The sequence below is a fragment of the Peromyscus californicus genome, unplaced genomic scaffold, assembly GCF_007827085.1.
Source record: "Peromyscus californicus insignis strain IS unplaced genomic scaffold, ASM782708v3 Scaffold_4__1_contigs__length_199733344, whole genome shotgun sequence".
In the NCBI taxonomy this organism is placed as follows: Eukaryota; Metazoa; Chordata; class Mammalia; order Rodentia; family Cricetidae; genus Peromyscus; species Peromyscus californicus.
The window spans coordinates 115,079,120-115,103,752 of record NW_026294562.1 but is presented as its reverse complement, the minus strand read 5'-3'; the positions used below and the strand labels follow the sequence as shown (position 1 = coordinate 115,103,752).

General features: G+C 35.6%; 1 protein-coding gene across 4 annotated transcripts in view; it reads left to right on the top strand.

Moving 5' to 3' along the window:
* Positions 1 to 24,633, top strand: part of Nox4 (NADPH oxidase 4) — a 142,995-nt gene that overhangs the window by 75,519 nt on the left and 42,843 nt on the right. For all 4 annotated transcript variants that reach the window (XM_052762962.1, XM_052762963.1, XM_052762961.1 and 1 more), the window contains one exon: positions 7,641 to 7,701. In XM_052762962.1, coding sequence (XP_052618922.1) covers positions 7,641 to 7,701 — 61 coding nt within the window. The remainder of the gene's footprint in view (positions 1 to 7,640; positions 7,702 to 24,633) is intronic.

The window sequence follows — 24,633 nt, the reverse complement described above, 5'->3', positions numbered from 1 at the left end:
TTCCTCTTTTAGGAACTCTATCATCCTTCAGCTGTGTTGTGTTCTTGTTCTTGTTTGATAGCTGCATTCTGGTGGTTCTATATTTCCCTTACTGTTGTTAATTGTGTTCTTAGGTTGGCATTTAGGCATCTTGGTTTGGGATGAGTATAGGTCTACGCATTCCTTGATTTGCCTTTGATGGTTGGATGTTTTGTTCCTTGGTTTTTGTTTCTTTTCTGGTCTTCTGGCCAAAGTGGCCAGCGATTGTGTTTACTAGGGAGTCTTCAGGTCCAGTAGGATTTCTCTCTGCTGTTCCTCCCCACCTGCCGTGTTCCCCCCATACATGACTTCTGGGATTTTGGGTGCCAATGTTGCCTTTGTGTTTCCAAGTACCTGTGTGGTCTCTCGGGTTCCAGGTACCTGCTTGATCTCTGGAATTCCTAGTATGGCGTGGCCTCCAGTGCAGCAGAAGTTTTCTGCCAAAGTTGTGGGCTGGAATATGGAGCTCAGGGAAACAGGTGTAGTCTGGGGTTGTTGAGGAAGCTTTAGGAAATGTTAGCGTGTTAGCGGGCTGCACAGCGTGTCTTACTTGGAGTCCCCAGGATCAGCCTGACATCTGATAAAGCTGCCGAAGTTGTGGGCCAGCATCTCCAGTGTTTTGATGAAAGATGGACTTGCTTCTTATGGTGCTGCCTTCTTTTATACAGGGAAATTTTAGTTTCATATATTTTCTCATTCATTTCCCAAACTACCATCTCACCACATTCCGCCTTTCAAAAATGTGTCAGATATATTCTAATTGTGTATATCCTTTGTTTTATTTTCAGAATTATAGTTTGTATGTTTGTAACCTTAAGCTGGTCATTTTAATATTTGTTTTATTTTTACACTTGTTAAGATTTTTATTTTATTTTATGTGTATGAACGTTTTGCCTCTTTGTATGTTTGTGCACTACTTGAGTGCCTGGTGCCCTTGAAGAACAGAAGGGGGCATTAGATCCCCTGCATCTACAGTTACAGATGGTTGTGAGCCATCATGTAGGTGCTAGGAACTGAACCTAGGTCCTATGAATGAGCAGCAAGGATTGTTAACCACTGGGCCATCTCTCCAGCCCCTGTTTTTTACTGTAAGGAACATAACATAAACAAAAGTATACTTTCAACCTATGTTAACAAAAAATTTACTAACATATTTTTCTTAGAATTTTATATTTAATACTAAGTATAACTTTTCCAAATTAAAAAAAACCACAGTTTTAGTCTATTTATTTTCAAGTAAACAGTAACATTTTATATTTATGAAAATGTTTAGCATCACCATGCTGCATTAATGTGAGGGGATCTGTGCTCTTGACTCATTGTCTCTTCTCATGCTATTTGAACATTCCGTATTCATGAAATTATGTGAGCTCCTATCACAGTATCTTAAATATGTTGGAAAACCAATCAGTTTGTGCTTAGAATATGAGTAAATCATGGAAGAATGACATACTTTTGAAATCTATACTTCCTCTCAGGTTCATTCTCTAATATTTTACTCAAGTGATACTATATTCAACTAATATTCATTTCCACCTTACATCTTGAATGTATACTATGCTATAGATTTTAGAACATAGAACAATGATTTTGAACTAGTTTTTGATTTCTAGACATGTTTTTTCAACTTATTCATGTGGACATGGTATACAAAATAACCCACACTGCCACAAGGGAACACAAAAACTGTACAAGTACTTTTAGGTTCAGAGAAGTGAAGAATATTATTGATAAGGAAATTCAAGCTGTTCTAATGAATTGATGGTGTTTAGGTAAGTCTCAAAGAGTTTCCAGGAGTCAGCAGCAGAATGGAAAATAAGTTATTATTAATGAGCAAACTGTGAGTAGATAGGGGGCAAGAAAATGCTTTAGATGTTCACAGTTGGTTTTGTTGAATGAAAATGGGTGAAACTGAATCACACAATATAGATATGGAAATAGTGGGAACAACTGTTTTTTGCCTTAACTGTAAGATAGAATTTGGATAGTATTTAGTCAGCTTTTCATCACTTTGACAGAATAGCAAAGAAGACAACTTAAGGGAAAGGTTTATTGGGACTTACCAATACAGAGCTTTCAGCCTATGGTCAGTCAACTTGTTTGTGGTGGGGCAACATTGTATAATATAATGACATGGAAGTGCAGAATGTTCACTTTCCAGTGGACGGTAAGCAGAGAAACTCTGAGAGGAACCTCTGGGGACAGAACATACATACCCTTCAGCATTAGGCCTCGAGTTCTCTAATTTCTCTAACTTGTCCTGTCTAGTCATAACTCATCCAGCCATGGACTCATCAGTAGACTAAGCAGTTGATACAGTTACTGCCTTCCTTATCCAGTTACCCCAGTAGAATCACCAGCTGGGAATCAAGATTTTGATCAATACTAGTGCTTTTCCATATAGAAAAAAAAAAAGAATCAATATGAAATTGTTGTGATCAGACATTTTCTTTCGGAAATATATTTCAAAGGACTTAAAACTGATTGAATATGGGAACCAGGATAAATATGTGATATTACTATGCTTTTAGGGCCTTACTCTGTAAATAATTTGATTCCATGTCCAGATATATAAGAATTGAAAAAATATCATTGACAAAGTAAGGTAATAACAATTTCAGCTAAATTCAATTTAGAATGAACTATCTAGCAGACAGTAAACAAAATGGGAAAATAGAGCTAGACAATCAAAATTGGTCACAGAAACAGATTACAAAAATGATTAAAGAACATCTTTGTGATCATTTGTGATTTGTGATCATTTTGTCTGATTTACCAGATTTGGTTACACCAAAACTTTAGATATAAATTTTAATCATTTTTTTAAGTTTTTTTTATTTAAAAACAAAAGTATTATCTCAAACATCTTATGCTTAATAAGTATATGCATAAAGACATTATTTTATATTATGTGTTTCAAAAATAGATATATTTTTGTGCCACTGCAAATTGTTCATGTTAAAAGTCTAATGCCTTATCAAACAAATAGAAAGAAAAGACCTGTTGCCTCCAGTTTATCAAAGTAAGGGTGCAGACCTATTACTGAAGCCCCAATTGGCAATTCTAGCACTTTTTTATTCTCTTATTCTTAACCTTAGGTAACACATATTTGCTATTTATTTTAAGATCAACATGAGCCAAGCTTCCATCTTTGTATCTAGGAGGATTTTGTGATGCAATCTTTACACTTAAACTTTTACTTAAACTCTTTAAGTATTTTGAAATTTTCATTATAGTAGAGGTGTTTAATACATTTTTTAAAGGTGTGTATGAAGTTACTCAGTATTCTCATTGTCTCTTTTAAATTTTACTACCAAGGATTTTATATTATTAATCACTTGGTATATATCTTCCTGAACATTTTATATATGTCAATAATTAATGTGAGCTTTTTTATTTTATTATGAATCTAACCACAAATAATTTTCTGAAACATTGTAATGGAAATTTTATTAAGCATATTGCTTTCTTGGTTTTCTAGGAAAAATATCCTTGTCAGTTCTTCATTATTTCTTCCCCTTGAGACTTTTAAAAAACCAATTTTACGAATCCATGAGAAGTCATTTAAAAATGAGCATACCTCTTCAGGCAATATTAATGACTCTGCATGTTATTTATGAAAAGATAGAGGAATATAATCAAATGATCTTCATTAATTTTGTCATACCACACATGTAGCTATTCTGTACATTATTCTCAGGTGTAAGATGGGTTGACCTCTGTTTTTTTATTTGAACTTGAAGGGATTTGAGTGACCTATAAAACATTATTCATAAAAATTTGATAGAACTGCTACCACATTTTATCAGTTCAAGACCAAATCTATATCTGAAATTGCCAGCATTTGAGAGAAATGGGTTTATAGTGTCTTCTGAACCCTAATATTAAGCATCATATGTAAATACCTTCTATAGTGTCTTCAATGAAAGAAGAGAAGACAAATATGAATATTTAGATAATGTGTATATTCGTTTATAATTTGTAGCTGGAGTTTTCTCCAGTCCTGCCTGGGCCTGCAGCCGCTCAGACCCAAATAAACACACAGAGACTTATATTATTTATAAACTGTATGGCCGTGGCAGGCTTCTTGCTATCTAATTCTTATATCTTAAATTAGCCTATTTCTATTAATCTATAATTTGCCACGTGACTAGTGGCTTACCAGTACTTTTACATCTCTCTTCCTCTGTGTCTGGCTGGCGACTCCTGACTTAGCCTTCCTGTTCCCAGAATTCTCTTCTCTGCTTGTCCTGCCTATACTTCCTGCCTGGCTACTGGCCAATCAACATTTTATTTATTAACCAATCAGAGCAACACATTCACAGCATACAGAATGATATTCACAGCAATAATTCATTGTGAAATTATTGCAATATGGATGTAAACTTGGGAATCCAGGAGCAATCTATTTTTTGCTTCTCACTGTATTCTCTCCTTGGCTTGCATTATCTTTTCATTACCTGAGCTCCCATTTACTGTGGAGGCCCACAAAGGTTTCCTAGTGAGATATGAGCTTGCTTTACTCAGCAGGGCTACATTAGAGGATTGCTTGACCACATGTGTGGTTACCACATAATTGGAAGGATCTGTACTTGGCTGTGCTATGGGGAGGTTTTTTGCTCCACCCCTTGGCATTCCTATAAAATGTCATTTAGAAGAAAAAAGTAGGGACTGGTGGATATTGATCCAGGCCCTCCGAAGGCTATCCTGTGTTTCTGTTTTTCTCCCCTCTATCTTTCTACCTAATATTTCTTATCCCTCTCTCCTCAAGAGTAACCTGGGGAAAATGTAGGGGCAGTTTCCCCCACAATTTACAATGGAGGAAATAGCAAGTGTGCTTAGATGATCAGAATATCAGCTTTGGGTGTTGGGAAAATAGGCTTAGTGGGTAAAGTGCTTGCAGCACAAACATGTAGATGCAAGTTTCATCCTTAGCACTTGTAAGGGGTAAAGGCCATGACATTCTGTTGCCCTAGCCTTAGGGAGGAAATAGAGACTGGAAGACTCTGGGTGCTTCCTGGCCACTTGGCCTAGACAATTGATGACCTGCAGTTCAGTGGTGATTCACTGTCTAAGAAAAATAAAGTGGAGAATGACAGAAAAAAGAGCAGATACCATCATCTAGGCTACATGTGGGCAATTGCACTCTCGTTTCACACACATGCACACACACAGTCACACACACATACAAACACACACAGTCACACTGGTATCTTGTAATATTATTGGGACTTGTTTTATGTAAGCTCCATCTTTTATTATGCAGTCTTCTGTGTTACGAAGTTAAAGTGGTGGGTTATTTATAAAGACTGTGTCTTATTTTTAAATTTACTAATGAAAACTTGATTTCTATCAGAGTTGTTCATAACTAGAATGTAGATAGAGTTAATTCAGAATCACAGTTATAAATGTTATAAATGCATACATTCATAAATACACGATTTAGTATAATAATGGCTAAATAGTGTTTTCAGTGTTTAAAATCAGTTGATATCTCATGTTCTTGGTAGCAACAATGATACTGCCAGAAAAATCAGTTTTAAAGTATCAGTTTGGAAATTCCATGTCATATCCTTATCTTCCTTATTATACTTCTCCACAGAGTATTCTTTCTCCCTCTTTTTGGGGGGGTGGCTGGGAATGAATTGTTTAACTTTATAATATAATTACATCAATTTTTGCTCCCCTTTCCTTTCACCCATCAATTCTTTCCACATACCCCCAACCTTGTTCTCTTCAAATTCATGTCCTCTTTTACTTTAATTGCTGCTATGTGTGGTGTGTGTGTTTCCTAAATATATCAATGTAACTTACTCAGTCCTTACAATGTGAAAGCCTTCTCAGTCCATGTAATGTGACTGGTGTGTATGATTCCAGGGATTACTATTTGGTATTATATGCTCTTCCCTGGGGTTTCTCCCACTCTCCACATTCCTTCCTTAGTTGCCTATAGCTCTTTGTCTACAACACAGCTTCTGTGTCTAAGAGTCAGATGTCATTGCTGAAGAGAGGGTAGGAAGATTGTAAGCAGGGAACTGGTGTAAGATTGTGTCACTTAGAAATGTCAGAGAAGCTACACCATGAACTCTTACCAACATGGCTGCTTAAACATGACTAAACAAGGATGTTACCAGTAGACATGTTAACACAGAAGGGGGACACGTAGAGATTTTTAAATGACCAGCAGGGATTCAGTGGTGCAGTGAGCTCTGAAGTCCTGAAGTTGTGTTGAATAACCCAGTCTCCAGTCTTGTGCTCTTTACAGCTATTGCTGTTTTTCCCTTCCTCTGGGTCTTAACCCTTCTACCTGTTCCCCCTTGCTTCATATTGTACCCAGATTCTCATAATCTTTAGAGTATATCTTTTAACTACCCACTCTTTTGATTTTTATATTATCTCCTCTTTTCCATATCTTTGCTTTAATGAAGATACTGCTTTGGCATGTTTAAAACCTAAGTCTAAGAGGCTCAGTCTAAGTTCTGTCTTGTATTTTTGTTTTTTTGTGTTTTTATTCTTCTCTCATACATTACATCTGTACCACAGTTTTTTTCCATCCTTCCATTCCTCTCTCCCCATCTCCCATCCCCCAGATCTACTCCTTTTATAGTTTAGTTGCTTAGTTTCTGTATTTATGAAAGACACTCTTCAAAGTTACTGTGAGATTAAGTAGATACAATTGTTAGCACAGTACTTGATTCAAGCTGAGCGGTCACTAGCAGATAATCTTCATCTATCATCATTATGTTATATTTCAGTTTCATGGGATTTAGTGGGTATGTGTCCTTCATATGTGAGTCTCTGCAACAGGACGTTAGTCAACAGTCTTAAAACAATTGGAGAGTCATTAGGATAATACTTCTTTCTGAGTTTCACAAAGTTTGCAGCCTACATCCTGTGATAACTTCAGGGTGCGTAACACTACCAGATGAATTAGGGAAAAAAATACACAATATTGAAAAATGTTAAGTTTGGGGATTGTTTAATAAGCAATTCACAATCTGGAAAATGAAGGAAGTGTTTTCTCATCACCACCTGACATGAATTCTCTCTTTGACTGCCTGGGTGATTTTTAGGTTATCGTAATATGGGACCACAGAATAATCTTTTTTACTTCCATTTTGAAAATCTTTGGCTCTACAGTGACCATGCAGAAATTTTTCCTGAGAATTAAAAGATGGATTTTGACTAGTATCATATTGGACATAGAAAATTCACACCTTATTTAGAATTTTTCACTCTTTGATTTGTCACGATACAAAATATGTAATGTCTATGAACAAGACACACAAAGATCATTATTATTCAGTTCTTAATTCTTCCTTGTGGCTCCTATATTTTATCTCAAAAGATATTTTAACATGATTAATAGTTACATACCATATACTATTAAATTTTTTGTGTATTTTTCTGTTTTGTATGTTATTTATAGGTCTTCAGAGAAATTCAGATGTCCTAATGATCAGATAGCATTTGTTGCTTTTTTTATCATATAAATTTTATCCTGTTCTTTTCCATTATCTGTTGATCTGAGGGTTTTCTATCAGAATAAAAGTTTGGATCAGATCATCTATTTCTAAAATATAACAGTTAATCTGAATTGATTCCAGTATTTTTTTTTTCAGTGTCCTACTGAAACCAAAGCAACATTTGGTGTCCACTTTAAAGTAGTAGGAGACTGGACAGGTATGTACCACTTAAAAGCTTTAAATGCCTTGAAAAGAATGGCGCATAGCAAAATGTATCAAAAAAATAAATACTTGAATGTATGGAAAATTGCATAGATATTGAGGAGTTTAATTATCTTTCTTTGCTTATTGAGTTTTAATGTCTATATTATTTTCTTATAAGAATTATTTCTGGAATCAGAATAATATGAATATCAGTAATTATAAATAATACATTATTTATGGGATTTCCTACTGGTCATAGTAGAAATGCTAAAATATATTTCTACAAATCATGACTTTAAAAATTCATGGTGGGTTTGACCCTCAAAATAATCAACATTTAGGCAGAAAATGGGTTGAGAAAGTATAGGTGCTTGCTGTCAAGCTTGAGGACCCGTTTGAGATTTAGAAATCCCTTGGTAGAAGGAAGGAATCTGCTTCCTTTAAGTTGCCCTCTGAACTTCACGCACATGTCGTAAGTCATGTACCCACACAATAGAAACATAAAATTTTAAATAACCACTTTGGGTTGAGAAAAAAACAACTCTCAGTTTTGAATAACCTTTCTGAATATCTCTAACTCCATAACATTTTTAGAAAAGAAGTTCCTTTTAGTATCAGGTCTTTTGGTTATAATTTAGACATCTATTTCATAAGTGCATTTATTACTTGAGAGCAGTATATTGAGTTCAAAACAGATAAATGCAGTGTTCTTTGGTATTATATTACATTGATCCAACACAGTGGCTGACAAATGCCTGCTTAGGAAATAGTGACTTTTGGTTGTTTAAAGTACTGTCAAAAAAGGGAGAACAAAAATATAATTTAATTCATAGGGTAAGGAAAAGCTTCATGACAGTTTGTTGCTAGTTATTGTGTTTGAGTTTTTTTTTTCTCAGTTATTTTTGATCACTGGTAGCTCATTAAAATAAATAATTGCTTCAATATTTATTTTAATTACCTCCATTGGGAATATACAATATTGCCAGTTTTGCCCTCCTTTTTAAAATGTGCTGTAACATTGAGAGAGATGAAAGATCATTCTATTCAGAGAGTTGAGTTCAGCCTAAAGTAAGACATTTCTCACATGATGGAACGAAGCATTCATGTAGAGAAGCCTTAAATAATTCTGCCACTCATTGAAACAATATTTCAAAATGAGATTTAGCTGCCAGGAAGCAACAGTTACAATTATTGAAGGAAAAATGAGAACATTCTCCTGAGATCAGAAATCCCTGAGTTTTCCGCCAAAATAAAAATTATGAACAGAGCACTATGTATAGAAGTGACAAAGAGTGTAAGATAAGAATTTGAACTTCGGAAGTGATATGGCTTGCTTATTAGTGTGTATGTGTATTATGGTGTGTGTGCGTGTGCATTGCAGCTGCATATAAGCCATAGTGTGCATGTGGAAGTCAGAGGGTAACTAGTGGGAGAAGGTTCTTTCCTTCCAAAATAGATTAGGATTGGAGTCACTAGGTCACTAGCTGCAATCACTTTTACCTGCCGAGCCATGTCTCCTGTTGTGGATTTCTAGCAATGACTTTGCTTTGATGAAATATGCTTTACCATGGGCAGTAAACAGGAAATGAAGAAAAGATTTAGGTCTGTTTCATACTGATCTTTCCAGGAGAAATCATATATATATATGTGTGTGTGTGTGTGTGTGTGTGTATGTATGTGTATATGTATATGTATATGTATGTATGTGTGTATATATGTATATGTATACATATACATATATACACACACACATACACACACACACACACACACACACACACACACACACACACACATAACCAGTGTAAACGATGTAAGTGAAACGGCTACATAGCAGGAGAGGAAGAGACACCAGTTTCATACTTGTCTGCATTTTCATTAGGAATTGCATCTCCTGGTTGCATGAATCACCCATTAAATTTAGAGGAGTCATAAAACCTCGAGTGTGCAAGATATTTTTCCCCTTGCAATGATGATGTTAAAGATAGTCAAAGGAATTGAATTAGTATTTTTGTTTCTCTTCTATAATTTATCATATTTCTGTTCCAAATATATGATCCTAGACTACTATCTTGATTATAATTCTGACTAAAATTATCATATCTGTGCTAGATATGATTATTGTAGAATAATTTCAGTATCAGCATTTTACTCTTTTGTTTTAGTGGTTTAAATAGTAGATTTTTTAAAAAAAATTTTGAGTTTCCACAACGAAAGTGTTATATACACAGTGTCCACACATAATTAGTCTAAATTTTTGCTATGAACAAATTCAATAACCAATGGGTAGGTAGTCATAGATAAATCTTAAATAGAGTGCCTATTATATGATTCCATAATGACTTTTTATTGATTCTTGATTACAAAATTTTCATATTGTCCATTATAACTTGCAATAATCATTAGATATGGGTTGGTTAACTTATAGAGTATAAAGTGAGAATTAAGGACAATGAAACACTGTGGATTTGCTTTGATAACATAAAACCACATTAACCACACTATAAGAACTGTTAAATACAATTTTAATTACAAACATCCACGAAAGAGTTGATGTTGTATTTCTCTGTGTCTCTGTCACTATAAAGCAGGTATGCTTTCAGGTTCTATCTTGCTGATTTTTCATGAAAAGTCTAAGGTAGGACATGTGCTGTGTGTGTTAAGTACTTTCTTAAATTTGTAGTTCACCTTTTAAGTTAGATATAACCACACTAAATTGTATTAATCTTTGATGACAATATATTTAGGAAAAATGTATAATTCACCACATAGTAGAAATGACTTTGAATGCCCAGTTTGTTTTTGATTCAAGTAGTTTTAATAAATTTACAGAATTGTGGTATCATAAACAGCTTTTTTATTTGCTTGTATTTCCTTTTAAGTTTCATACGTTGTATACAATGAATTGTAGTTGTTTTCTTCTTTATTGCCCTTTCATCCCCATCTCTCCCACTGAAACATTTCTTTCTGACAACCATCTTCCTACATTAAAATCTTTTTGTGTGTGACTCAATGAATCTAGTTCCAGTTGTTTGTAGGAGCATGATGGGGGGCTTATTAGAGCATGAGCAAGTCATCAGTGGGCTCACCACTGAAGAAAATTATATTACCTTTTCCAGCACTCATTAACTGCTAATAGATCCTCAGAGACTCTTGCGGCTTTTTAGTTACTGCAAAATTACAAATAAACCTGAGTGCTACCATTAAATCCCCATGTAAAGGCTATGCAAAGGAGAGAGGTAAAATAAATTGCAGACTGAATTGTTTGGACATCAAAAATCTTATCTAGGTGTATGAAGTGTCAGGTGTTTATTTAATTTATGTGCATACAATGTAAACATGAATCTAAGTTTATAATAAAAATTGTTATCTTACTTCTAGAAAGGAATGACTGGGAGAATATATTCTATGATTTGTGTTGCTATGACCATTGAATTCCAGTGATTAGTCATCAATAGAAGATAGTTTTTAAACAATTGGTTATTGTGGCTAATAATCAAATATGTATCAATCCTCTGCTCTAGGACATAGGAGGATGAGCTTTGAGTCTCACAGCCAGGTCGAAGATAAGTTTTCAATTTGTCTGAATGATTATTCACATGGTCCTAATAGGTTCTACCTAGAGGTTATCAGGAGGTACCTTTTTAAAAGGACTGAGTTTAGGAGGAAAGGAAAATTGGCTTAGAATCCCGAGCTTTAAAGGAAAATAATAAAACTCTTTGTGGAATAGACCTATAACATAATGTCTGTGGTTCTTTGATAGTTCCTTCTTATGGTTTTCCTGCCATATGGTTGATGAATTCTATTAACCTCAGTTACATCTTTTGCCCATCAGCCACTGCAGTGGTTGCCAATTGAGCTTGCCAGGATGCATCATAAAAAAAAAAATCACTGCGTATGGCAGCTGTAGCCTTACAAAATGTGTATGTTAAACAACAGAACTTGATACAGAATTGAAGTTGTGATAGTTGTACATCTCTGACAGAGTTCTTGGGTTATTAGGTACATTGCCAGTGAATAGGGATATCTTGGTAGGAATCTTGCTTTCTGAGCAAGAGCATTTAACAGTGTGCTTTAATCATTCAGTTAGCCATGTTGTAGTCGCATGTGGCACCATCCGACTTGTTCCATTTCCTTAATATAGGTGAAGTGATTCAGTGTAACTATGTTGTTTTAATTTTATATTCATCTATTATTTATTTTATGGTTTATTTCATGTGTCTATGTGTGTTGGTCCATGTGCCATGGAGTACGTGTGAAGGTCAGAGACCAACTTGCAAGTGTCATTTCTTCCCTCCTACCATGCAGGTTGCTCAGGTTACCAGACTTGAGGGCAGGCTATTGGGTACATTAAGCCATCTTGCCACCATACTTTAATTTTCTTTCTTTCTTTTGTAATACTTACTTTGTTTATTTTTACGTTTTTTTTTTTTTACAATCTCTCCCTCCAGCTCCTCCTTGGTCTTTCCTGATTATCACATTTATGACCATTTCTTCTTTAAGTATTATGATTATATACATACATACACACATATATACATGAATATATATTCATGTATAGAGGTATGTGCATATGTGCACATATGTATCTGTGTATATCTACACATTCATGCATATATATATATATATATATGTATACATATGTCATGCTGAGTTTATTTGCTATTAGTAATGTATATATATTTAGGGTGGGCTCCTTGAGATTGGATAACCTATGAGGAGCTTGTCTTTGGAGAAGACTGAGCATAAACATTCAAGTTTTGAGGTTAAGGTAAACAAATGCAATTCAAGAGACTTATGATGTGTTTTTTCATAATGAGGCACATCTTTTCAGTTAGTTCTGGACATGACTTAGGACAGTATGCCTTCAGTTTACAAGGTAGCTATAATCCTAGAAATTTAATTTGCAAATTAAAGTATTTCAAAACTTTTCAGTTTTTATAATTATAAATGAATTTTCAACTTATTATGAATGTTCAGCAAATTCTAAGTATTCTGTAAGGTAACCAGTTATTGCTTGACATAATATTTTCCACAGCATTGCTAAATAACCAATGTTCCTGATCCCTTCCTTTCAATTTTAGTAAATTCTGATAACCATTTTGAGAAAAAAAAGATTGTTTTAATAATTACTCATAACTTCTCCTAAGAAGAACTTATATAGTTCAAGAAGAACTGTGCTGGAGAACTAAACTCTGAGACATTCCAACATGGTATGTTCATCAATGGTGACTAGCCAGTAGATTAGAAAAGAATAAAAAGCATTTGATTTGCAGACCACAGCTGCATGCTTCAAAATAGGGTTGATACGTTGTAACAAATGCTTCTAAGAAATCAGGTAAAATGAAGATTCAACTAGTAACTTCAGAAGGTATGGTTGACAGAGTGCTTGGAATAGAAACCCCATTGAAATAGCTTCATGAGGCCATAATTTCAAAAGCAAGTGGACATCCTGTGGTATGCTGGTGTTACCTCAGATCAGCTGAAGCTAGGGGATCCCTCTTCTCATTTGTGTAGTCAATGAAATCAAATAGTGTAGCTTCCCCTCATTCACAGTCGGGGTGTTTATTCCACAGAAATGAACAAGTGCCATCATATTGAGATGAAGCTTTCCCCAGAATTCACATGCTGAAATTTAATTGCCAGTGTGATCATTGGTGGGCCTTTAAAATAGATGCTCTTGTTGTGAGGGCTGGGGGGAGTTAAAGTTTACCCCTTTCTGATCTTCATTCATGTCGTGGCACAATAGCAAGATACTATCTTGGGAACGGACCAAGCACCAAACCTGGCACCTTGATGTTCTAATTTCTGTGAGATATAAGTTTATTTTGTTAATGAATTAATCAATATGAGATATATTATATACTATCTAAGAGTATATACATTGTTCATTTTTAGGCATATATCTTCAACAGTTGCCAGAACACTACAGTGCATGTTAAGAATTCTTATTTTAAGTGAAGTTAAGAAGTAGTAGCAGCTGATGGGGTGCTATAAGGATAAGGCATCTAGAGACATAGTAATATGTTGTACAGCTGCTGAAATAATTGTAACATATTTATATATTTCTGGGAATGATATGGATAACCAGAGCGAAGTATAGAGGGCAAGATTTATACTGCTAGAGAGAAAGAAATTTACAGTTATACAATCAAAGTCCATAAGTGCTTCCCAAGAGACTTGATCCAATGCGTTCCTGGCAGACTTGAACTTCATTAAAGCAACATGAATACTTCTCTCTTTATGAAAGGAGGAAGGCAGAGAAGATGACTAGGGAGTATGACTGCAAGTCAGTAGACACGGATGAAACACATAGAATTTTTGTTTTGGTTCTTTCTGCTTCCAGTGGAAATAAATTATAGGATTAACACTGAGAATGAGGATGGGGAAGGCGTGCAATAATGTGGAGGAGAAGGAAGATACAGTGGATCATTTGGAATATGAAATTAATAAGTGTATCCTGGTGGCTCTTCTGAATTGTGCCGAGTAGTCTTCTGAGATGTGTGTTGCTAAATTGAAAGAAGATAATTCAGAATAATTGTTATTTCTTCTTCAGTTATGGTTCACTGTTGCAAATTAGAAGTTGAGCAGGTGGTAAATTTGATTTTAATTGACATCAATCCACTTCTGAAAAAATGTATTATATCTGCCACTTTGAATTCATTCTTTATTTATAGTCTGGAAACCACAGAACATCAGTCAAGTTAAGACTCTTTCCTTACTTGAAACTCTGCAGTAACATTTTGTTGCTTCTAGGGTGAGGGCGAGATTATCGCTACCATGTCCGAGACTGACCTGGTCTTGGTGTTCAGTTGCTGTGAGAGGACACCATGATCAAGGCAACCTATAAAAGAAAGCATTTAACTGGGGGCTTGCTTTACAGTTTCAGAGAATTCGTCATGACCATCATGGTGAGAGGCAGACAGGCATGACATTGCAGCAGTAGCTGAGAGCTTTACATTCTGGTTGGTAGGCATCAGCTGGAGAGTAACACAGACCGGGCCTGGCATGCGTTTTGAAAACTCAAAGTCCACTCCCACTGACACACCTCCTGCAACAAGACCACAACTCCTCTAAACAAGGCTGTACCTCCTAATTTTCTAAATAATTCATTAACTGGGAGCTAAGCATGAAAATATATGAGCCTGTGAGAGTCATTTTCATTCAAACCACTACAGACCTTCAAGTTCTGGCCTCCTTACCCTCTTTTCAGTCTGATTAACTTTTATGCCCACTAACAATATTGCTTTTCTTCCTTTCATTTCTCTTATTCTTTCCTGTGATGAGAAATACACACACACACACACACACACACACATACATAAACACACCCACACCCTTACACACACACACACACACACACACACACACCATATATATATATATATATATATATATATATATATATATATAACCAGAATGAAGTATAGAGGGCAAGATTTATACTGCTATAGAGACAGAAATTTACAGTTATACAATCAAAGACCACATGTGCCTCCAAAGCGACATACATATATATATATATATATATATATATATATATATATATATATATATATATATATATATATATAGAGAGAGAGAGAGAGAGAGAGAGAGAGAGGAGAGAGGAGAGAGGAACTCACCATCATCCAGTCTCTCTCTACCCAAACAAATATGCCTTTAGTGTCTTCGGATCACAGCTCATGATTCAAATTCTCTTCAAAATCTCTAGATGCCTTAGTATGGGTAGTGTTTTTACGTAGGCGAACACCATACATTCTGAGCACTTGTTTTCATTGGCAACTGCAGAACTCAGGTGGAGTCATAGTGGGTGAGTTAGTTTACCGATACAGACTCTGCAGTATCCCATTAGGGATTTCTTTATTCACTCTTTAACTGTCACTGTACTTAGGGGTCTGCCAAGTCACCTGCTCCCAATAAATGTAAATATTTCTTAAGGAAACTAAGAAAGGAAAAGAATAAAAAGCACATGGGAACCTCAAGCAAGCAGACACGGTGGTCAAGTGCAAAAACAAAGGTAATGTGTGCCTTCTGTAACAGATGATGGATGAGGAAGCTTTGCAACAGATTTTGGAGCTTTTCTGGGCCAAACTTGGTGTTGGATATAAGCACAGCTCTCTTACAGTAGTATGGAGTTCCAGGGAGAGATAGCTTGAATAGCTCATAGAACGCCAGACAAAGCCCTATTGCTGGGAGGTCGGGAGAGATTGGTTTCCAGGGGCAAGGACCAGAGGAGATTGTGGGGACTGCTGTGGCCTAGTCCTGTCGTAGAGATACTGGTGAAATAGTGCAGCATTTCAGGTTGGAAATGAAAACAAACTTGTACTTTATATGACCCATCCTGCCATTTTTCTGCAAGATGGAAACAGGGTAGGCCAGGTTAGAGATGAAAACAACAAATTAAATATTTTATACTAATATCAAGGAAGTAAAAAAATTAATCTCATGTTCTAAGAAGGAAGTGATCTAAAACAATGAGACTAAATTGCTGGCTAGCTTTCTAAAAATTACGTTTTTGGAAGGGAAGTTAGATGAGGTGGTCGAGATTGCTGCAAACTACTATGTAACTTAAAGGAATAGGCAAAGAGAACCAGTGCATGAAAAGAAGCTTGTATTAATGGGCCCTGTTTCAGAATGCTTCCTGTTTCCAAATTTCCCTCAAACCCTGCAAGTGTTTGAATGTGTATTAGTCTGGCCTATGATTAGCAATGGGAGATGAGAAGGGAATACAGTGCAATTACATGTTTGTGTTGAAGGATGCTATTTAGGTCAGAAAGAGATGCACTAAGAATTGCATGATTTGTATTGTGAAACACTGTTTCCAGTCTCAGGAGTCTGTGTAAAATTACCGAGACGATTGATTAGTTCATTTAATGAAACATCAGACATCTTATCTGTTAATATAATATGATAAACCATTCATAGGAGATGGGCTTAAACTTCATATTTTCTGCTCTCAGAAACCACAATTTTTTTGTATCAGGAAAAAAATGCACGCGCACTCACACACACACACACACACACACACACACACACACACACACACACACACACTCTAATGCCTATTTCCAGGAAGGAGGATAAATTATTTTCCTCTTGTTTTCTCAGTTTATAAATGTGAAATTGTGCTGTCTTTTCTCTTTTTATATACACAACATCTAATTTATAACAGCATAAAGTGTAAAGAAGCCCAGGACATGGAAGGAAGTTAATGCTCACAAAGTTTATTCTAATACATTCATTTTTCAAAAGTGAAAACAAAGTTTTCTTTTGTTTTATTTACTGAATGAATATTATTTTTATTCTTGAACATAAACAATTTCTGGACTAGAGGCAGCACTATTATACTAAAGCAGTTTGTATAGATTATTGCAGTTTTTTTTTCATTTATTTTATTTTCAAGAGAAGTTTATATATTGTATCTTTTATTAGACTTATCTTGATAACAACATTTCTTAATCAGTGTCAAAACTTCGTCCATAAATACTGAATGTCTAATGAGGTGCATATTGCTTTACCAAGTCATTCTAGAGTTAGTGTTCAAAACAACTTGAAGGGAGGAAAAAAGGCAAATGGATTTGTACTCTTATTAAAATAATGGTATGCATTTTGAGTACTCATTTTCTTATAATGAAAGCATAATAATAGAACTCTCATTCTCTAAAGAAATTGCAATTTTTAAATCAAAAATATTCATATGTAATATATTTAATATATAAGATATTCATACACACATACATATGGACCAACAATTAATGGAAAAGAGGCCATGAATTGAAAAAGAGCAAGGAGGGGCATTTGGTAAGGTTAGAAGGGAGGAAAAGGAAGCAGAAAATTATGTGATTATAATCTCAAAAAATAAATTACAGAAATTTATAATATTAAAAAAAAAACAAAATAAAAACAAGATTGACTGTAGTAATGCCGGTAAGAGACTTAAGGTTGCAAATATAAACAGTCATGCTCTTGATTTCATTTCAACTTAAGGAGGGCTGGGCAAGGTGGCTCAGCAGTTAAGAGCACTTGTGTTTTTCAGAGGATCTGGGTTTGAGTCTCAGCACCCACATGGCAGCTCACAACCATCTGTAACTCCTGTTCTAATAGATCAAACACCCTTTCCAGACTTGCACAGGCAACAGGCACTCAGGTAGTGTACAGATATACACGCAGGCAAAGCACACATACCCTTAAAAAAATAATAATTTAAAAAAAATTAAAGGACAGGAACAATCTTATGTGGATTTAAAACATAATACATTTGGTCTTCATATACCTTTGGATAAACATAGAAACCTTTGCTGTATGTCACCAGCATATAAAAGGCTGAACAAACTAAAAAAATAAAAACCAGCAATTCTTCTGTATTAGTTTAAAAGACATATGTACTAGTCCGGGTCTTCTCTCTCATGTAGATCTGGATAATAGGATACAAGGAATATCCGACACAGGTACTCATCTGCAAACTTCATGGTCCCAGTGTCTGTGTAGAAAAATATGGAGTGTTATTGGCAAACAGCTAGAGACTCCATGTGGACAAAGCTGAGCCACAACCACTCTCCAATGGGCCCATGATTTTGTGAACTTACTGTCTGTGAGACATAAGGTCTTCATAACAAAAAAATTAAGAGAAAAATCTTGGACTTTTGGCAAGGGCTAGGAAAACTGAATTACTTTAAAAGGGACTGAGCATGGTTCTCCTCAGTAAATTGCCTTCAGGAGAAACTATTTACCAGTGACTAGCCTGATGGGAACCTACTGAACATGACTTCCTGGAGAAACAGGAAATTCAGCACTCCAGCCTCTTCTCGCTATCCGTCTTTCTCAAGCTAAGAGGACAGAAAAGAAATACTGCTTAACTTCACAATGTCCAAGGAAATATAATAAATGCATGCTTATTAGACAATGATCTTGTGTTAATGGGGCTGGGTAGTTGGTTCATATTCAGAGATCTTGGGAGAGGGGAGCTGCAGACACACGCAAGAGATCTTTTGACTTTTTGCAAAACATTTTAAAGCTAAACCAAAGAAACTGGACTTGGTTTTCTGTCCTAGGGCAGATGAAGAATCTCTACGTGACTGCCTGTGCTCATTGTGTATAATCTCTCACCATCAACTGTGGGCTCCGTAACATCAGTGAAAAAATTTTTACTGTTCTGCATGATCAGTCAAGGCCTTTTCAAAGAGTGAGCCTCCGAGTTGGCCCTTAAATCTTGGGCAGAATTTGATTAAAGACCAGTGGTGAAAGAAGCAAAGAGGTCCTGGCAGGAGGAAAGCAGATGATGGAGGACATCAGGGTTTAGGGAAAACTGTGTAGTTTGTTGAAACAGCATTATTTACTTGCTGCTCTGCCCTGGCACACATGTTCTATAGGCCTCGTCTTTGGCCAGTATGTCCTCTGTTTAAGAACACAGAAGACTCACTGCTGGGTTGGTTTTTGATAGATTGCAAAAGACCATGTGCTTCACAGTATTAATTTTCATAGCCCAGGTTTTAGGTGAGCACACTTTAAAAACACACATACAAAAAAACCCCTTGCTTTTTCTTTGACTCCTGAACAAAATTGCCTATTCCCTTTTGAATATGAGCGTAGGTGGTATTAGAGTTTGTGCTGAAAGCAAAAACTGAATTAGTATCAAGCTGAGCCTTGATCACTTTGAGGTGTTTCTTTTGTTGAGTGCAAACACTGTTTAAAAATGCATTTGCTGTGACAATTGTTAAGTATAGCATTTTCCGTAAAAGGCGGATTGTGTAGAAGAAAACTTAGTAGCTATAATGTGTTTATCCAAGAGTGCCTCTCATACTTGCTTTCCCTTTTCTTGAACCTGTGAACCCATGTTTTCTTTCTTTCCCTTGTCCATGTTTTTGTTGTTATAGCATAGCCTCCACAGCAATAAAAGAGAATTTATATTTTAGGAGAAATCCAGTTATAGACAGTGAATCATTGATGTGCTTAGAGGCCAAGCAGTCTGTTTGTATTTCCAAAAGCTGACTTCACTTTTTAAAATTGTATGTTTATCAAATAGGAAGCAGAATAATGGGCCTCAGGGGAATAGAATTTTATCACCGCCTCCCTTAAAAGTAAAAGGACCCATTGAAAGTAGTTTTCCTTCTAATACTGCATTGTCTCCATTCAGACATGGAGTGCTTAAATGTAGCAGATGTCGAGCCATGCAGATGGTGTGTGTGGTTTACTCTCACTGTGTAATCCTTAGACAAGAAGGAAAAGGGAGGGAGAAAAGACAAGTGAGCAGAGTGTTTTGTCTCGAAAGAATACTGTGGAAACCAGCAAACCAAAAAATACAGGATGGGAGTTTTATTTTGCTTTGCTTCTGTTTGGTTTTTGTGTCTACCTCTTGCTGGCCCGCTGACCTGTGGGTTGTCAGGTCCTGTCTGATGTTTAGTTTCCTTCCCTATAACACACAAAACTGAAGAAATTGTTTCAAATCATTTCTCTGCTCACTATTGATGGCAAACTTTAAATCTTTTCAGAGAGGTAAAGTCTAGAATAAGTATCTTGATTCTCTATGAAGTAGCAATAAAGGTAGATACATTTTCATATAGTCGAGAGAATCTAAAAGGACTATAGTACAGGAGCTATAGCCAGGACATGGTGAGTGTTACACCTCACAGGTCCAGCTGGTGTAACTCAATTGTTAGCTCTAGTTATACATGTATTATTGTGTTTATGTTGTCTTCTAAAAATATGTATATGAGGTTGTTTTGTGTACCTGTATATACGACAGAATAAGGTTTTGTTTTGTATTGATCTCGTAATTGTCTTAATATTTGTGGAAAGGATGTTTTATAAAAACCCAAACAGGTAGCTGACATTTTTCTTCTAAAATTGTTGTCTATTTCCTTTTGAGTTCTGTTAGAAAAGTTTTGGCTATTTTAAAAGAAAATCATCTTGCTCTAGACCTAGATTTCTTGATCTATCCAAAGTAGTCTACTTTAGATGCCTTTAATGTTGTTTTGAAAGCAATACTTTAAATAGAAGCTATTGTTATTCAGCAGTAGTTACTATGGTAATGAATGAAGTTATTTGATTTAAACAAACTTTTCAGAAGAGCGAATTTATCCTCTATCTCTTTTTAGTTTATATGGCTGTCTCTAAGTCTGCCATCTAGTTTCTATTGTTAGAAGTAATTTGTTTTGCTAAGATTAATGTGAATATTTTTCCTAAGAAAACAAACATTAAAACTTGAAAACCATTAATTTTTGAGTTACTAGGAGTAATGCTCCTCTCTCCCTCTTTAAGTAATTTTGTAATTTCATTTAAAACCTCTCTAACAAGCATTTATAATGACTTTACAATTGTTTTTCTTTTGAGCATTTGTTTTTTTAATAATCAAAATTTCCTTGATGATAATTTGTTTTATTCATAGCATGTGGCAAATAATAACCACTCAAAAAATGTCTTGTTGAATGAGGGAACAAGTGTGTAACATGAAGTAAATCTCCAGTTTCCCTAAACATTGCTCTTACTCCTAATTCTAAATTGTCTTCCACTAGAGTTTTTCTTGGCCTTTATTCATGTGGGAGAAAAGGGAAATTTTTTATCAAATGTATTTAGCTTGTCTTGTAGTACCATGGATTAGAAGGGTTTCCTCTATGGGTATTATAAAACCTTCCTAATCTTCTTTTCTTTTTTTATTTTTAAATTACCTACATGTTCAGCAAAGTTTGCAATTATGAGCTTACAGACTGGTAGAGTTAGCATTTACTAATAATCTAGATGTCTTTCTATAATATGTGTCTTTTATACTTTACTTTTAACTCACTGAATACCAGACATGATCGAGCAGGGAAATCCAGCTCTCCTCTTGGGATTCTTAGTTTAATGAGTAAGAATGGACTCAAAGGGAAGCTCAGGGACTCTAGTATAAAGAATGGTTTGGATCATGCTGTGAAAGTGCACAAAACTGCCTTGTGCCAACCTTTAGGCTGTCTCAGATAGTGGAACCTGTTTCAAAGAATCTGTGTCTGAGAAGACTTTAACGGTGAGCATCTGAATGTGCAATCTAGATGTTTCTGAAACATCTAGAACATGGGAAATGGTTTCTTCCTGACCTTGGTCCATCTTAGTGGCATGCACATGTGTACTGGCAAATTTCACAGAAGATATCTCAGTACAAAATGGAGACCTGCCAGTCTCATCTCTTGCAAGTTATGTTCCAAAGAAGGTGGTGCTGGTTTTTGTTTGTTGGTTTGTTTAATATAACATGCTTATTAGAAATCAGTACCTTGACAAGAAGAACAGAGTTATTGGATAAAGGGAGAAGTTGAGCAGCTGCCATACAGGGTCAGTCCATTGCAGATACATGTATAATAAGCTTTAGAGCAAATATTGATAATAAGAACTGCTTGGATAGGACTGAAAGATCCCTACCTTGTGCATTTGTAGTTGTGAGCTGTTCTGGGGAAATCATAACCTTTGCACATAAGGCTGACTCAGAAGGAGCTTAAGGCTCATGGCATTTGTCTGACTACATTCTCTAGAGCTGTGCAACAAGCCTTTTGAGGAGGAATATGAGGAAAATGTCTGTACCAACCTCATCACAACTAGCTTATTTTCTTCTCATTTAATGGAAAGATAGAAACATGACACGAGTACTACTTGGATCAGGGTGTCAGGAGGCAGGCATAAATCAAGCCGTCCAAGGCAAGCAGAGACATGTAGACTTATGCTCTTCTACTGACTTTGAAAATTAAGACTAAAGACTGAAGAAGTAGGTTGAGAATTCATGCTTTCTGATGAGTTTAGGGTGTTTTACTTATTTTTTCCACAAGGAAGTTTTTTTTTTCTATGTTTAATAAATTTGTTGTGTATAGTCAAGGTATGCAATATAACATTTGGTATATCCTATGAAATGACCACTACAAACCTTTGAATGCATGTATTTCCATGTTGCAATGATACCTTCTTGTGTATTTGAATTGATGAGAATATCAAAGATCTTCTTGTTAGATATCATTTCTATTATAATCTCTTGCTTCTGAGTACTGCAAAGTATACACAAAGAAAGATTTGTGAGTGTTATGAAATAATTTAATCATTCATTATAAAATCACTGTAAAAAATACCACAGTATAAAAAAGTAACAAAATAATTTGTATGTATGTATATATATAAATAGGCAGAAGATAGATGATAGATAACAGATGATAAATGATTAATAGAATATAGATAGATAGATAGAATATATGATACATAGATTGCTTGATTGATACATAGATTGATTGAGAGATCAGGCTTATTCCTCAGGTCCTAGGTGATCCAACAAGTGCTGTCTGAACACTATAACAGAGAACCAAGTAGCTTCCCAGTTCAGGAAGCTCAGCTGTCTCAATCCAGGCCTGAAGCTCCCTGGAAAGATGCTGGTGTTGATGGTTCACCAAAGGGGTGAAGACGCTGGAGTGTAGTGGCAGCACAATGCGAGAGCTGACTCAGAAAAAAAAAAAACAGCACACAGGCTGTAAACACTGTTTTGCTGTGGGATGGTCTGTATGTCAAATGTGTTGCTGATTGGTCAATGAATAAATCACTGATTGGTCAGTGGCCAGGCAGGAAGTATAGGCGGGACTAACAGAGAGGAGAATTGAGAGAACAGGAAGCTGGGTGAGGGAGACACTGCCAGCCACCATCAGGACAAGGAAGATGTAAAGTACCGGTAAGCCATAAGCCACGTGGCAAGGTATAGATTAATAGAAATGGATTAATTTAAGCTGTAAGAACAGTTAGCAAGAAGCCTGCCACGGCCATACAGTTTGTAACCAATATAAGTCTCTGTGTTTACTTGGTCGGGTTTGAGCGGCTTGGGACTGGCGGGTGAGAGAGATTTGTCCTGACTGTGGGCCAGGCAGGAAAACTCTAGCTACACTGTTTTCCTCAGACTTTTTTTCAGCCAGGGTGCCAGCTCCTTGGAAAGTGTCACTAACATTTCACTCTCCCAGCCATGCATTCCCCCCCAAACCCTCTGATTTTCTCACATGTGGATCCTATCTGGAAATGCTTCCTGAGGTACACAGCAATATTTTAGCAGTCCTAGATATCTCTCATTGCATTCTAGTTGGCTATAAAGCTCAAAGTTCACATATCTATTCTGATATAAATACTTTCTATATTAAAAAATAAATGTAAGATCTCATAAGTATCATAATAGAATCACTTTTACAATTTTGTTTCATAATGTCTGGGGCTAGTGTCTGTTTCCTTGACAACATGACTTCTAATACTGTTATATTCCTCCATTTATTTTTCTCTTTTTAAATGAATTTTCAAAATGGAATCTCACTGTGTAGCCAAGGCTGGCTCTTACTTGCAATTTTCTTGTATGCCTGACTTATTCCACTTAACTTTATAACTAAGATCAAATGTGCCATGGGGAACGTCGGTGTCATTTCAGGATTTGCTTTGGGTGCTTTTTGAAAAGGACAAACTGGCAAATTAGACGTACTATAAAGATTAAAAGAAAAAGGATAAAATTGTATGTATTAATAAAAATATAAGAAGTGTCTCATTTTTGTGGCAATATTGTTACCTTTGAGAGATGCTTTACATAGCTTTTCTTCCTTGCCTGTGATGGTTGAGTATTCAAAGTAAGTGAAGCATTCATTTTCATATTGGAGATAATGGTGAGGCTGACAGGAAGAAAGACCACCTACAGAAGCACAATGATTTGAAGTTGCTAAAATCTGCCTGACAGGATCTCTCCAGCAAATAAGTTCCTTCCCAGGATGCTACTGTGGAGACTAATTAAGTTCTGTAATCAAAAGACTCTTCTTAGGTTCTAAAGGAATAGCATCCATCAGTGCCATTTTTTTCTCTTAAATCATTTCATCTCCCTCTTCTTTGAGGTGATAGGAATATTTCATTCTAATAACAGGAATAGATTTCCATTTTTTTATTGTCATTACACAGATCCCTGTTGTAGTTAATATAC